Source organism: Scophthalmus maximus, chromosome 11, assembly GCF_022379125.1.
Source record: "Scophthalmus maximus strain ysfricsl-2021 chromosome 11, ASM2237912v1, whole genome shotgun sequence".
NCBI classification, from domain to species: Eukaryota; Metazoa; Chordata; class Actinopteri; order Pleuronectiformes; family Scophthalmidae; genus Scophthalmus; species Scophthalmus maximus.
Genome location: NC_061525.1, coordinates 25,015,001 through 25,031,164, shown reverse-complemented (window position 1 = coordinate 25,031,164; position 16,164 = coordinate 25,015,001). Strand labels below are relative to the sequence as shown.

At 40.2% G+C, this 16,164-nt stretch overlaps 3 protein-coding genes across 3 annotated transcripts; 1 reads left to right on the top strand and 2 right to left on the bottom strand.

Moving 5' to 3' along the window:
* The first annotated feature begins 343 nt into the window (after positions 1 to 343).
* LOC118299578 (olfactory receptor 11A1-like) lies at positions 344 to 1,294 on the top strand. The gene has a single exon (XM_035623402.2). It carries the CDS (start codon positions 344 to 346, stop codon positions 1,292 to 1,294), a length of 951 nt encoding a protein of 316 aa, XP_035479295.2.
* A 2,644-nt stretch (positions 1,295 to 3,938) lies between these two features.
* On the bottom strand, positions 3,939 to 4,889 carry LOC118299577 (olfactory receptor 11A1-like). The gene has a single exon (XM_035623401.2). The coding sequence runs from the start codon at positions 4,887 to 4,889 to the stop codon at positions 3,939 to 3,941; it is 951 nt and encodes a 316-aa protein (XP_035479294.2).
* Positions 4,890 to 8,383: 3,494 nt separating this feature from the next.
* LOC124850777 (olfactory receptor 493-like) lies at positions 8,384 to 9,349 on the bottom strand. Its single transcript, XM_047335510.1, has one exon. It carries the CDS (start codon positions 9,347 to 9,349, stop codon positions 8,423 to 8,425), a length of 927 nt encoding a protein of 308 aa, XP_047191466.1. The 3' UTR covers positions 8,384 to 8,422.
* Positions 9,350 to 16,164: the final 6,815 nt, after the last annotated feature.

The window sequence follows — 16,164 nt, the reverse complement described above, 5'->3', positions numbered from 1 at the left end:
ATTAAAGCAGCAGATTTCACTGCAGCTTCTCGTCAGTTCCTGCTGACCTGCAGAGACAAACATGAAGGTTTGTTTGTTTTGAAGAAATCAGTTTTTGTGTTCTTCTTCCCTGGATGAGGAAGAGGACTAAATCGGGTTAATGTTTTTATCATTGATGATTTTTGTGAGAATACATCCAGTGAAGCAGTGTTTTTCAGAGCAAAGCTCAGTTGATATGAAAATAATGCCTCTGTTGTTCAGAACAATGTCCTTACTTGAAGCTGAATATTTCAAGTTAGGTTAATTAATGAGAAGCAAACAGGTTTTTAATTTGAAAACTGTTGTTTATTCACCTAAAACAATAATGATGGTAAATTCAACTTTATCTTATTTCATTCTTGAAGGTTATTTACATGTAGGAACTTTGAGATACTTGTATTTTATGTTAACTGCTGTGACGTATATTTCCATCGTTCTTTCCAACGTGTTGCTGGTAGTGGTGATCTGTGTGAACAGAAGTCTTCATGAACCCATGTACCTGTTTCTGTGCAGCCTGTTTGTTAATGAACTGTATGGTAGTACAGGCTTGTTCCCGTTCTTGCTGCTTCACATTCTCTCTGATTCTCACACTGTTTCTGTTCCTTTTTGTTTCCTGCAGATTTACTGTATTTTCACATATGCAAATGTAGAGTTTTGTAATTTAGCCGTCATGTGTTACGACCGGTACGTCGCTATCTGTTGTCCTCTGCAGTATAACACACGTATGAGCTCTAACAAAGCGTTTATCTTCATTGCTGTGGTGTGGTTGTACTCTTTTGTCAAATTCTTAATAACTTTATGCTTAAACATCCGTTTGACTCTGTGTGGAAACAGGTTGAACAGTTTGTATTGTCATAACTACCTTGTAGTGAAGTTGGCGTGTTCTGACACCACAGTGAATAATATCTATGGACTGTTTGGTGTTGTTCTAACCGTCTTAGTTCCTCTGCTTCTCATCCTTTTCTCCTACATGAAGATTCTTAAAGTTTGTTTTTCTGGCTCCAAACACATGAGACAAAAAGCCGTCAGCACCTGCTCACCTCAGCTGGTGTCTCTGCTCAACTTCTCCTTCGGCTGTTCCTTTGACATCATCCAGAGCAGATTTGATATGAGCAGTGTTCCCACTGTGCTGCGGATGATTCTGTCTGTGTATCATGTCATCATACCACCACTGTTGAATCCTCTCATGTTCGGAATGCAAATGTCAAAACTACGAAATGCATGGAAATGTGTTCTGTGCTGTAAGATGTTGGCAGGTCGCAGGGATGCTCTGTAGGTCTGATAACAACACTTAATTGTTTTAATTGTTTTAATTGTTTAATTGTTAATTGTTACCTCACAATGTCCCTGCAAACTGGAACAGGCTGAAACAACAAGCACAGTTTTAACTCAATTTGTTTATTGAGTTTTAAAACAATGTTGACGAATATTCGGACAAAGACAATGATTGTGAATAAAACCAGAAAGTTTAAACTTAGAACCCAACCAATGTGGCTTTTTGGGACCAATGCCGGTACCAATATTATGGAGTAAAAAATATCTGATATAATATATCAGTCAATATGCATATAAAAATGGCAATCACTCCTTAGATGTTGTTATCAATCCCCGATGACAAAGAAATGTTATTGAGTCTTGATATTTTAACTTTTTTATACGTAACTGTAAATTAAACAACACAAATATAACCAAATATATATAGAGACTTGAATCTAGAAAATATATATTCTCTTATGTCAAATGTTAACATGAATGCACATCTTTTCTGTTTTGTTTATTCTGTAAAATAAAGTTTTCATATCAGAAAACATAAACACTTATACTGATATTGTGTGTGAAAGACTCAGTTGATTTCATCAGCCGTTGGATGAATTTGATTCTAATAGAAAAATTGGGCCTCATGCAAATACCATTAGTACGAACAGATTTGTTCTTAAATTCTGCGTACAAGTGATTTCAAAACTTTCTCTTCTTAGGTAGCAACACAATTTACGGTGAGTCCAGACCTGTCGTAGGAGTGAATTAGATTAGTTTGTTGTCATTCAAACCAAGTGTTTCACTTCTGGATCTTTTTTTCAACACTTTGAAGCAATTATAGATATACAGATTAAATAATATTAATATCATTTATATATAGCTTTTAACCCCCCGCGACCTTTAAATGGATAAAGCGGTAGACGATGAATGAATGAATGAATGATATAGGTTTTGTCTCATTATGTTGACATTATTCTATTTGACTCATTTCTGAAATTCTAATTGTATGATTCTAAATGTATTCATGTACCTGCTAAATGTTGTTGTGCAATGGGCAGAGGAGTGCACATTATTCATTCAACAAGTGTCACCTGGTTCACCTGGCCCTCACAAAGTTGTTGTTGTGTGGTTGTCATGGCCGGTAATTTTTCATCCAAATCAGTGAAACCCATTATTATATCTAATCATTTTATCTCTATTTCAGTGTCAGTGACAGTGACTCACTCACTGGTTACATGGCATTAACAGCTCTGCTGCAGTGCGTCACTTATCTGCTGTTGTGAATAATTGGCAATAGTAAGCCTCACACGGGGCACCTTTTACACATCATTACATTTTATCAGTTATGGCTATCAACATGAATAAATCATTCAATTTAATTATTATAAAAGTTACCTCAGGGCACCACCCCTGAAAGGAAGGGAAATGAAAGCAATTTTACTGATTCAGTCTCATTTACACTATACTAAATATCAATTTGGAATTCTAATTAATAATTAAATTAATAATTATAACCAAAATCACCACATTGTTTGTTAGCTGTGGTTGAAGGATTTGTAGTTCTATGGGTCGAAGGTTGGAAAAACTCACTCTTATGCAATAATAAATAGGCCAGACCCTATATATTTAAGAAACATTAATTTAAAAGATAAAACATTGAAAGCAGCAATATCTAATCCAATAAGTATATACAGGTGTGTGTGTGTGTCTGTGGGGGGGGGGGGGGGGGGGGGGGGTTGTGTGTGTGTGTGTGTGTGTGGTGATCAGAGGTGTCGGCTACACCAGATGCTGTGCTACGATGTTGAGGCCATTTGGTCTGTTAATTGGGTAGTCAAGGTTCAGGGCCACAATTTCTGCATATGCCTTCTCCTGCTCCTGTTTTGTGAATTATCCCTGAGCAGCTGGTGAACAAAGCTGTTATGCTCAGTATCCAATTCAATTACATTTTATTTGTATAGTGCCAAATCACAACATACATCGTCAATGCTGAAATAATTTTAGCTGCATATTGTATAATATTGTAATGAACAAAGGTGAACTGATCCAGCACCAGCAGCAAACATAACTGTGCAACATTTCCTGTCATGGTTTCACCTTGACTTCATTGCAGTTATCAATCTCCTTGCTGTGGCGGAAGATTTTTTTAAATGCCATCATCATATTGAAACAATTTATCTCTATTTCAGTGGCAGTGTGACTTACTGGTTATATCACTTTAACGGCCCTGCTGCTGTACATCACTCAACTTCTGTTTTGTGATTGTGAATAATCGACAATAGTACACAACCTCACACGGGGCACCATTTACATGTTGGGATTGTAAATAATTGGCAAAAGTGTCATTAACATTATATTATCATGCATGTCATTAGAACATTACTGCATGTGTCATTAACATGACGCTATCATATGTGTAATTAACTTAATATTATCACGTGTCATTTACATATTATCACATCTGTCATCAACATAATGTTCTCATGTGTCATTAACATGATATTATTAGGTGTGTCATTAACATGTGATTACATTATCACCTTATCATTTACATGTTAATGACGTGGTATAGTCAATTACATCTGTCGTGAGGGTTTGATAGAGAGTTTGCAGGGAAAAGGTGATGAATTAATCAAACAATTAAAAACCAGGTGTTGTTATCAGACCTACAGAGCATCCCTGCAACCTGCCAACATCTTACAGCACAGAACACGTCTCCATGCATTTCGTAATTTTGACATTTGCATTCCGAACATGAGAGGATTCAACAGCGGCTGGATGACGAGGAAATACAGAGAGAGGACGATCCGCAGCACAGTGGGAACACTGCTCATATCAAACCTGCTCTGAAGGATCTCAAAGGAACAGCCGAAGGAGAAGTTGAGCAGAGACACCAGCTGAGGTGAGCAGGTGCTGACGGCTTTTTGTCTCATGTGTTTGGAGCCAGAAAAACAAACTTTAAGAATCTTCATGTAGGAGAAAAGGATGAGAAGCAGAGGAACTAAGACGGTTAGAACAACACCAAACAGTCCATAGATATTAATCACTGTGGTGTCAGAACACGCCAACTTCACTACAAGGTAGTTATGACAATACAAACTGTTCAACCTGTTTCCACACAGAGTCAAACGGATGTTTAAGCATAAAGTTATTAAGAATTTAACAAAAGAGTACAACCACACCACAGCAATGAAGATAAACGCTTTGTTAGAGCTCATACGTGTGTTATACTGCAGAGGACAACAGATAGCGAGGTATCTGTCATAACACATGACGGCTAAATTACAAAACTCTACATTTGCATATGTATAAAGACAGAAAACCTGCAGGAAACAAAAAGGAACAGAAACAGTGTGAGAGTCCGACAGGATGTGAAGCAGCAAGAACGGGAACAAGCCTGTACTACCATACAGTTCATTAACAAACAGGCTGCACAGAAACAGGTACATGGGTTCATGAAGACTTCTGTTCACACAGATCACCACAACCAGCAACACGTTGGAAAGAACGATGGAAATATACGTCACAGCAGTTAACATAAAATACAAGTATCTCAAAGTTCCTACATGTAAATAACCTTCAAGAATGAAATAAGATAAAGTTGAATTTACCATCATTCTTGTTTTAGGTGAATAAACAACAACTTACAAATTAAAAACCTGTTTCTCATTGATTAACCTAACTTGAAATATTTAGCTTTAATTAAGGACGTTGTTCTGAACAACAGAGGCATTATTTTCACATTAACTGAGTTTTAATCTGAAACTTCGCTGCTTCACTGGATGTTTACAACAAAAATCATCAAGCATGACCATAAAAATATTAACTCTATTTACTGCTCTACCTCACACAGTTTGTCTCTGTATCTCAAATTATTACTAAGTTCCTACATGTACATAACCTTCAAGAATGAAATATGATAAAACTTAAGAGGTTCAATTGAACATCATTTTTGTGTGAAGTGATGAAACAGTGAAGACATATTGAAAACGTTACCCCCAAAAGAAAAAAATGGTTCAGTGAAAGAAATTCTTGTTTTTAGTGAAACTTGACCAACACAGTAATAAATGTAATCTGGACTTACTCAGCATCAACCCCCCACCCTCACTGACTGATCAACCACCAACCAACAGTTCCTCTGACTCCGACTGTCCACATTCACACACCTTAAGAACTCAAACGTCACGTGAGACCAGACCTACGTCATCACCGGCACCAGCCCCACAACCACCACAGTTGGATCATAACAATCCACTGATATGAGTGTCACAGATATATCAGTAACAGTGTTTGCTTGCTGATGTTAAAACTTAAAAAAAAATATTTCTATATATACAGTGTGGTCTATTTAACGTTGCATAAGAGTGAGTATTACCAACCTCCTAATTGTTCAACCTTTGCTAACGACCAATTTCTGAATTGATAGTTAGAACATACAGTATATTTATGCAACTGAATCCGAAAAATGTATATCCGTTACTTTGATGTGTTTGCCCTGGTAACTTTAATATGATTATAGTTATAATTTAATGATAATATCTTGATATTTTATAGTGGCCATTACTGATAAACTAGTCACAACATTTAAGTGGTGCCCCATGTGAGGTTGTTTACTTCTTCCTCAGTGTTTGTTTGCTGATATTAAAACTTTTATTCCACACAATAAAAAACCATGAAATATGGGAATTTATGTTTACATTTTACATCAAAACTATGTTTATTTTTGTCGGGCCTCAAGCCTCACAAAATGTAGTACATGGCCACATCCTCCTTTGTTCCAAAGACAAAGGAAAGCAATAAAACTCTGATTCCCATGGTTCATCAACTTTTCACACATACAGTGGCAGGTAGGTCCAGACACCACCTGCCACTGTATCCGTGAAATATAGGTTTTGAACAATGTTGACGAATATTGGGATGAAGACAATGTTTTTGTAGGAGATTTTTGGGGCCAAAGCAGGTACCAATATTATGTAGTAAAACATATCTGATATTATATATCAGTCGATATACGTATAAAAAATGTGACTCACTGGTTATACAGCATTAATGGCTCTGCTTCACTTAACTGCTGCTGGCAATGGTGCCCCGTGTGAGGCCATGTGCCTCTCTCTAACCCTACACCCCTGTACCTAATGGACCCTCTCCAACCCTACACCCCGGTACCTAATGGACCCTCTCCATCCATAAACCCCCCTGTACCTAATGGACCCTCTCCATCCCTACACCCCAGTACCAGTACCTAATTCGTATCAGCAAATATAAACACTATATTTTCGGTGGGAGGAAAGAGTTGGAGAGAGAGAGAGAGAGAGAGAGAACAGTTGCACAACCGCCACTTTAATCTCTACCAGACTGATACTTATAATTACAAAAATAAAACCTAACCCTTATCCTAAAACTAACACTTATAGATGCAAAGATGTTATTAATAATAATAATGGTAATAATAATAATAATGAGGGGTTTGGATCCTGCAGCTCTGGGGTCAGAGATACACTAGAAGAGAGAAAACAGAGTCAGTGACATGTAATGTAATAACATGGGGGAGAGAGGGAGACAGAGAGAGAGAAGGAAGGAGAAGGAGAGGGAGAGAGATGCATGATGGAAGTTCACCCAGCAAAAATCTGCTGATATCAGTCTCAGACAATATCAGCATCAGTGTTCAAGTCTGACGATTTCAAAACTTTTATTTTACAGAATAAACAATTCAGAAAACAATTTATTATGTTCAAAAATGCTTATTTTCTGGATTCAAGTTTAATATATTTGGTTGTATTTATGTTTTATTTTAATTTATAGTTATTTATAATAAAGTTTATGGTTTAACAATAAAAATATTTAGACTCAGCACATTTCTTTGTCATGACGGTTTGATAATGACATTTGAATAGTTATAGCATATGAGTATACATGTATATATATGTGTACTATGTATACTATATGTATACATATACACAAATACTCACAAATATATATTTGTATATGTGTGTATTTGTATATATATATATATATATTTGTATATGTGTGTGTGTGTGTGTATATATGTGTGTTTGTGTGTATTAGACACATTTTTCACTCACTAATATCAGAATTGGCAAATCCATATGAGTCGAACTCTACTGTCAACAAAGTGTGTGATGACTTTTTGTCTCGTCTGACTGGAACCAGAAAAAAAAATTCTGAGAATCTTCATGTAGAATAAAAAATTAAAAGCACAACACAAACAGTTGCTGTCGAGTACCATCCCATAGACGTTATTGACTGTGGTGTCAGAACAGGCCAGTTTCACAGTGGAGTAGTTGTGACAGTCAACTTTATTAATGACACTGTCACAAAGCTGCAGAGACGAACACTTATCGCAATAAAAGGGTGAAGCCAAATCCAAGAGGTATATATTACAGTCTTATTGTGAGTCATGTGCATGTGCTACTGCAGAGGACAACAGATGACGAGGTATCGGTCATTTGCAGTATAAATGGTAGTATAAACACAGTAAATCTACTACTACTACTTTATTCAACTTTATAATAATTACTTTAAGATTTCACTGTTTCTCCTGGTTTAGTGTTTAAATATGTAAACAAACATTATCATATTTTGTAATATAGAATAGCAGTACTTTTACAATAACGATCCAATCCCAAGTATCATAATAGTATCGTCTGATTGTATTGTCTCATCCACCGTCTCCGGCTCAATCTCTTCATTCTTCCTTTTATTTTGCACAACAGTGCAATTGTACTCGTTATTGTATATAATATTTGTTATTGCATGTAATAATTCTAGTTCATCTTCATTACCATACATTCTGTTTCTTCTCTTGTTTTACTTTTTAATTACATTTTCCCCTCAAGTTTCAATTTCCCTACGGGAATCAATAAAATTGTATTTAATCTTAAAAGTAAAACATTATATTATATTATATTACAATATCAAAACAAATCAAATGTTTTATTTCTCATTTATATTCACATTAAATAAACAGAGACAGCACTAATGTTACAGCATTCTTTATTCACATATTCTCTACATTGAAGCTGAGTACATATAATCAACACCTCTGTTCTAACAGCCTCAGTTGGTGATGTATGAAAAAACTGACTGACAATATGAGATAAATAAAGTATAGGCATTAAACATGAAGTGTTTATATTTTACCAAAGACAACTTTTTTACATGTGATCCGGATTTTGGTTATATTCAGTCCGTACATCAAAGGGTTAAAGAGCGGCTGGCAGGTGAGCCAGTATAATGATAAAAAAATGCGTAACATATTTGGGACATGTTTCATATTAAATCTATTCTGTACAATTTCAAAAAAACAACCAGAAGAGAAGTTAATGATGGATGCCAGGTGTGGTGAGCAGGTGCTGACTGCTTTTTGTCTCGTCTGTTTAGAACCTGAAAAACAAACTTTTAAAATCTTCATGTACGTGTAAAGAATCAAAATTACAAGAGCAACTGTGGTAAAAGTGTAAAATATTCCGTAAACGTTGTTGACTGTGGTGTCTGAACAGGCCAGTTTTACGATGGAGTAGTTATCACAGTAAACTTTATTAATAATGTTTCCACACAGACGCAAAGACGCACTCAGAGAAATCAAACTACAAATGGCAAGAAATGGGTAAAACCATGACAGAGCAATTAGCATGACGACTGTGTTCGAGGTCATACGTGTGTTATACTGCAGAGGACAACAGATGGCGAGGTATCGGTCATAAGAAATGACGCATAAATTACTAAACTGTATACTGGCATAAGTGTAAACACAGAAAACCTGCAGGAAGCAGAGCGGAGCGGCGACGGTGTGAGAGTCCCACAGGATGTGAAGCAGCAGGAAGGGGAACAAGCCTGTACTACCATACAGTTCATTAACAAACAGGCTGCACAGAAACAGGTACATGGGTTCATGAAGACTTCTGTTCACACAGATCACCACAACCAGCAACACGTTGGAAAGAACGATCAACACGTACAAACACAGAACAATCAGGAAGAAGAAATATCTCCAGGGTCCAGTGTCCACGTAGGCAGACAGAGTGAAGTGAGACACAGCAGACGAGTTCAGCTTCATCTTGTTGTTATACTTACATATTGGTTTACATTTAGAATAAAGTTCAAATTAAAATTTGTAGTACAGATCCCAACGTTTACAAAGATGCCCAATATGTCAAACAGATTTCAGGCAAATGTTCAAAAAGTGAAACCATCTAACAAACTTTGATTTGAATAATTCAGTCACTGTAAACAACAGTATGATTATAGTATGAATGTATAGTTTGTTCCAGCTGCTGCAGCTGCGACTCAGACTCAGGCTAAGTCACCCTGACAGCCAGCAGAGCTCAGAGCAGCACCGCAAAGATCACTTGCGGTAGATATGGAGATATGGAGCATGAACTCCGGCTGGGAGTTGAACCAGCGACTCATTTATAGTTGTCCTCTGAGGGTCAGGAGCCAATCACAGCTGACCCTGGGGTTCATCCCGGACGGGTTCATCCCTAATAATAATTCTATTTGTATAGCATTTTGTACAACACACGAAGGGATTCATAAATAGGTTAAAACAATAAGCAGAAAAAAACAAACAAGCATCAATACAGTTTAGCATACACCCATATACATGCACATTGATTAATATACTTTGTTTATATCAACTGAGACTAAGAACTGGACTCAGGGTTTAAGGAACCATATTCCTTTGTGTGGTTTGTGGAGTTTGCACGTTTTGTATGAAACACTTTTCCTGACCTCTGTGCAACATTGAGGAGGCGTGTCAGCCACGACAACCTGACAATGTCCAGAGCCTACAGCATCTCAGAGCGAATCTCATCCATACCTGGGACCTTGGCGCTGAGAGACCTCTTAACTACCTCAAAGACTTCTGCCAAGGATATGGGCAGCCTTCCCCAGAGTCTTCAGAGGACTGTAGGACAAGTTCAGGAGCTATTCAAAGTGCTCTTTCTACTGCTCGCCGATGTCCCCCGTCAAGGTCAGCAGTTTCCCTCCCTGACTGGACCAAGTCCTTCTTGAAATCATTGAATATAGTGTTTGTTATGGCCAATCCATTTAGCACAGAAGTCCAATAACAGAACAACGCTCAGGTTACAATCAGGCAGGCCATTCCTCCCAATCACGCCCCTCCAGGTTTCTCCATTGTTGCCCACGTGAGCGTTGAATTCGCCCAGAAGAACTGCAGATTTCTCAGACAGAATCCTTTCGAGGACACCACCCAGAGACTCCAAGAAAGGCGGGTAAACTGAGCTACTGATCATAGGCACAAAGCCAGAGCCTTACCCCCCACAACCTGAACCCACAGAATTAAACATGTTTACAGCCTGGTTCAAAAAAGGTCCCAATGGCTTATCCCCCCCTTCGTGACAACTCTGGGGGGGGGGCTCTGCTGACGAGGCTAGTGGGACGAACACGACATGAGCAGTTGAACAGGCGTCTGCGTGTGGATGGTAAATATGATCCACCACGTTAAATACGAGCAATGCAATATTAACATGACATTAATGCAACTGTCAACGTTTATTAAGGTGTTTGTAATGTAGTGTTCATGTCACATACTAGCATTGTTTCAGAAGATACCGTGAACGTAGAGGATGCAATGTGTTCTGGGTTGTGATGGAGGTTTTTCATTGCGCCTATACGGTGACTTAAAATGAAACAGAAGAACACAAGAAGTTTGATTCATATGTTTTACTAAAACCAACACGATAGATAATTAGGATGCAGAAACAGACTTGTTGTGATCGCATGTGACGAGGTTTGTCTGTGTAGTTTTCCTCCAGATGATCTAGACAGACTGGACCAGTGGAAGCTCAACGTGAGGCAGAACTGAACTGACTCATCACGTCACACTGACCCCAGGTCCACATATGGTTTGTGAATAACTAAATGGTCATATTTTTCCCAAGTGAAACATGAGAACAAAGGTGCCTGTATGCTTTGATGACAATTAAATATTCTATACATACTGTACTGTTAATTCACTGTGTTGGTAGAACTCTGTTAAATCTAAAACTACATTGAAATACAGTTGAATATCTACAGAACACAAGCACACAAACCTCTTTATTTACAAACGAGTCTTACTATTTTTTATTTGTGTCTTTGCTATTAGTGAAGGACCTGCCTGAAGGACTCCACTGTGCTGACCATGTTCTGTCTCCAACAGCAAAGAAGAAAAAATGAATCACTCAGTTCTTATCATTACATGTACTGTTACACAGCTTTTAAAATATATTTAAATCACACAAACCTGTTATTGCTTACGGTTTTATCTGTAGTGTAGGAGTTATTTGTCAATTAATAGTCACATTTGAATGTGAAATCTCACATATTCAGGCAGTATTAAAGACAAAAAGAGTAAAAATATAAACATAATTCATGAGCCAGAACCAGAAGTTATAGATTAACTCTCAGATTTATTTTTAGTGAAGGTACAAAACACAAAAAGGGGGACAATAATAAAATTATAGAATATATTAATATACAGACTGGGCCTGTGCAAGCGGTAACAGCTGAGCTCAGAATGAGCCCAGAGGTGCAGGGAGGAGGGAGGAGAAGGAGATACAGTGTGGGACTGTAGGGGAAGAGCAGAGGTAATAAGTGTTGTAGCTATAGTTGGTATTTTTTATCAACATTGATGAACATAAAATAAACTCAACATTGTCCATGAAAGTCAGGGACATGTTTAGTCTAAACAAAGTGTCCTGAAGGTCAGATTCAATAGCAGTGACACTGCTAACTGTTGCAGTTCCATGTCCCCTTCACAAGGTGCTGGAGGTGAGTCTGCTGCAGGTCGTCTTCATGTTGACCAGCCTGATGCTGCTGCAGGTCGTCTTCATGTTGACCAGCCTGAGTCTGCTGCAGGTCGTCTTCATGTTGACCAGCCTGATGCTGCTGCAGGTCGTCTTCATGTTGACCAGCCTGAGTCTGCTGCAGGTCGTCTTCATGTTGACCAGCCTGATGCTGCTGCAGGTCGTCTTCATGTGGACCAGCCTGAGTCTGCTGCAGGTCGTCTTCATGTGGACCAGCCTGAGTCTGCTGCAGGTCGTCTTCATGTGGACCAGCCTTAGTCTGCTGCAGGTCGTCTTCATGTTGACCAGCCTGAGTCTGCTGCAGGTCGTCTTCATGTTGACCAGCCTGATGCTGCTGCAGGTCGTCTTCATGTTGACCAGCCTGATGCTGCTGCAGGTCGTCTTCATGTTGACCAGCCTGAGTCTGCTGCAGGTCGTCTTCATGTTGACCAGCCTGAGTCTGCTGCAGGTCGTCTTCATGTTGACCAGCCTGAGTCTGCTGCAGGTCGTCTTCATGTTGACCAGCCTGATGCTGCTGCAGGTCGTCTTCATGTTGACCAGCCTGAAGGTCGTCTTCATGTTGACCAGCCTGATGCTTCTGCAGGTCGTCTTCATGTTGACCAGCCTGATGCTGCTGCAGGTCGTCTTCATGTTGACCAGCCTGATGCTGCTGCAGGTCGTCTTCATGTTGACCAGGTCGTCTTCATGTTGACCAGGTCGTCTTCATGTTGACCAGCCTGATGCTGCTGCAGGTCGTCTTCATGTTGACCAGCCTGATGCTGCTGCAGGTCGTCTTCATGTTGACCAGCCTGATGCTGCTGCAGGTCGTCTTCATGTTCACCAGCCTGATGCTGCTGCAGGTCGTCTTCATGTTGACCAGCCTTAGTCTGCTGCAGGTCGTCTTCATGGTGACCAGCCTGAGTCTGCTGCAGGTCGTCTTCATGTTGACCAGCCTGAGTCTGCTTCAGGTCGTCTTCATGTTGACCAGCCTGATGCTGCTGCAGGTCGTCTTCATGTTGACCAGCCTGAGTCTGCTGCAGGTCGTCTTCATGTTGACCAGCCTGATGCTGCTGCAGGTCGTCTTCATGTTGACCAGCCTGAGTCTGCTGCACGTCGTCCTCATGTTGACCAGCCTGAGTCTGCTGCAGGTCGTCTTCATGTTGACCTGCCTGAGTCTGCTGCAGGTCGTCCTCATGTTGACCAGCCTGATGCTGCTGCAGGTCGTCTTCATGTTGACCAGGTCGTCTTCATGTTGACCAGGTCGTCTTCATGTTGACCAGGTCGTCTTCATGGTGACCAGCCTGAGTCTGCTGCACGTCGTCCTCATGTTGACCAGCCTGAGTCTGCTGCAGGTCGTCTTCATGTTGACCAGCCTGATGCTGCTGCAGGTCGTCTTCATGTTGACCAGCCTGAGTCTGCTGCACGTCGTCCTCATGTTGACCAGCCTGATGCTGCTGCAGGTCGTCTTCATGTTGACCAGCCTGAGTCTGCTGCACGTCGTCCTCATGTTGACCAGGTCGTCTTCATGTTGACCAGGTCGTCTTCATGGTGACCAGCCTGAGTCTGCTGCACGTCGTCCTCATGTTGACCAGCCTGAGTCTGCTGCAGGTCGTCTTCATGTTGACCAGCCTTAGTCTGCTGCAGGTCGTCTTCATGTTGACCAGCCTGATGCTGCTGCAGGTCGTCTTCATGTTGACCAGCCTGAGTCTGCTGCACGTCGTCCTCATGTTGACCAGCCTGAGTCTGCTGCAGGTCGTCCTCATGTTGACCAGCCTGATGCTGCTGCAGGTCGTCTTCATGTTGACCAGGTCGTCTTCATGTTGACCAGGTCGTCTTCATGTTGACCAGCCTGATGCTGCTGCACGTCGTCTTCATGTTGACCAGCCTGATGCTGCTGCAGGTCGTCTTCATGTTGACCAGGTCGTCTTCATGTTGACCAGGTCGTCTTCATGTTGACCAGCCTGATGCTGCTGCAGGTCGTCTTCATGTTGACCAGCCTGATGCTGCTGCAGGTCGTCTTCATGTTGACCAGGTCGTCTTCATGTTGACCAGCCTGATGCTGCTGCAGGTCGTCTTCATGTTGACCAGCCTGATGCTGCTGCAGGTCGTCTTCATGTTGACCAGCCTGATGCTGCTGCAGGTCGTCTTCATGTTGACCAGCCTGATGCTGCTGCAGGTCGTCTTCATGTCGACCAGCCTGATGCTGCTGCAGGTCGTCTTCATGTTGACCAGCCTGATGCGACTGGTCTCCCTCAGGTTGTCGTCACCACAGTGTAGGTGGTGACGACAGCTGCTGCTCTTTCTCACGGAGTGGAAACAGAGTGGAAGAGGTTTTTCCACCCCAGTCCACCAGTCAAACACAGCACGCCAAGGTCTGCAGCTCTCTGGACACCTCGACGGACAACCTCATCACCAGGTCCACATTGTGACTGTAGGATTAAAATGAATAGATGAGTGATAAATGCTTCAGATAATGAAAAATGTGAAGTCCACTAAAGAGTGTAGCTCACATTTTTATGTTGACAACACTGTTATGTCACATCTGTAGGATATAATGGAACTAAAGAGCTACATCTCAGAATATAGATGAGTCTCAAATACTTTATATTTAGACTGACTATATAACTGTAAAGTCAAGCAGCCACGACTGGTACTGGTTTGTTTTGTGCAGCTAGTGGAAGCATCACAGGTGAACTGAACAACAACCAATGTGCTGAAAGTAATAAACATCTTGTAACAAATATAAAAGTGCCCTTCTTACAGTCATATTCAAAGTGATAATCTTGTACAGTAATGTCTATAGCAGTACAGGTAAGGAGGACTACCACGGACTTCTGTCAGTGTGAAAACGATCTGTGCACTGTTTATGACAGTGGAGTGGGGAATTATATTTTCTTATATTTTCTTGTTTGGTGTATGTTTATGTCCCTTAAGGCCAAAATAAATAAGTAAATGACAATAATAACTAAGACTACAAGCCAGTGTCAATAAAACATTTACTGTATACATGTAACTTCTGTTTAGTTAACGTTTATTTGATTTAATTTATTAGAATCAAAATATAGTGGTGCAAATAACCACTAATACAAATAATAAAAAACGTAATTTTTAAGACTTATAATTTCAGTAACAAATATTTATTTCAAACGTTGTTCCTGTCACTTACCACATGTAACGTTGGCTGGGACGACTGGTACCGGAGCAGTCAGTACCGACCCGGTGCAGCCTCGGGCCGCGGCTAGCCGGCTTGCACTTAGCCTAGCTTATTAGCTTAGCTCCTTAGCGTCAGCTAGCTGGGAAGCTTTGATGTATGTGATGACGTTTCAGGAACCGGTCTGCATTCGGCCCACCTCTATGTCCATATATGGATGAGCCAGGTGAGGGAGGAGTCGATCTCTGCCAAGATGGCGAAGCTGAGCCGCTGCGGAACCGCCCACTTTGGGCTTCAAAACCGGCCTGCAGAAACCAAGGGGTGACGTCAAGGACACTACGTCCATGTTTATATACAGGTCAAATCTCATCTCTGACGGTACAAAAACTTTGTTATACTTTATTATATGATGATATTTTCAATCAGATCTCACTGTTCAAACACTGTTGCATCATTCAACGAGAAGCAGCGACGTGAACGATTCATTATCTCTAATTAGTGACTCTCGTGTTTGTTTGGTTTCTGCAGCAACTTCAGCTGGAAACAAAACATAATCATACAGATTTATTATCATCATTAAGCAGCAAATCCTCCTGAGTCTGTGTGTCCGCAGCCTCAGGCCTCCAGGTGCAGCTGAGGAGGACGAGGAGGACGATGAAGACGAGCTCCACTGGGGCTCATTACTGCGACATGATGACATCACTGTGTCTCTGACCACTGAGATGAAATGTGAAACATTCATGAAGAGAAAATAATATAATAAATTACCTTTATGGAATAAAGCAGTTATTGATCTTTTAACTTTATTGATCAACGGTCCAGTGACAAATGACACACACACACATATATTTTAGATTCATAGAATAATAATAATAATAATAGTATAAGATAAGATAATATAAGATGAGATAAGATAAGATAAGATAAGATAAT

Excerpts from the sequence above, each read along its gene's own strand:
- LOC118299578 (XM_035623402.2), top strand. The coding sequence starts at position 344 with ATGATGGTAAATTCAACTTTATCTTATTTCATTCTTGAAGGTTATTTA.
- LOC124850777 (XM_047335510.1), bottom strand. The coding sequence starts at position 9,349 with ATGAAGCTGAACTCGTCTGCTGTGTCTCACTTCACTCTGTCTGCCTAC.
- LOC118299577 (XM_035623401.2), bottom strand. The coding sequence starts at position 4,889 with ATGATGGTAAATTCAACTTTATCTTATTTCATTCTTGAAGGTTATTTA.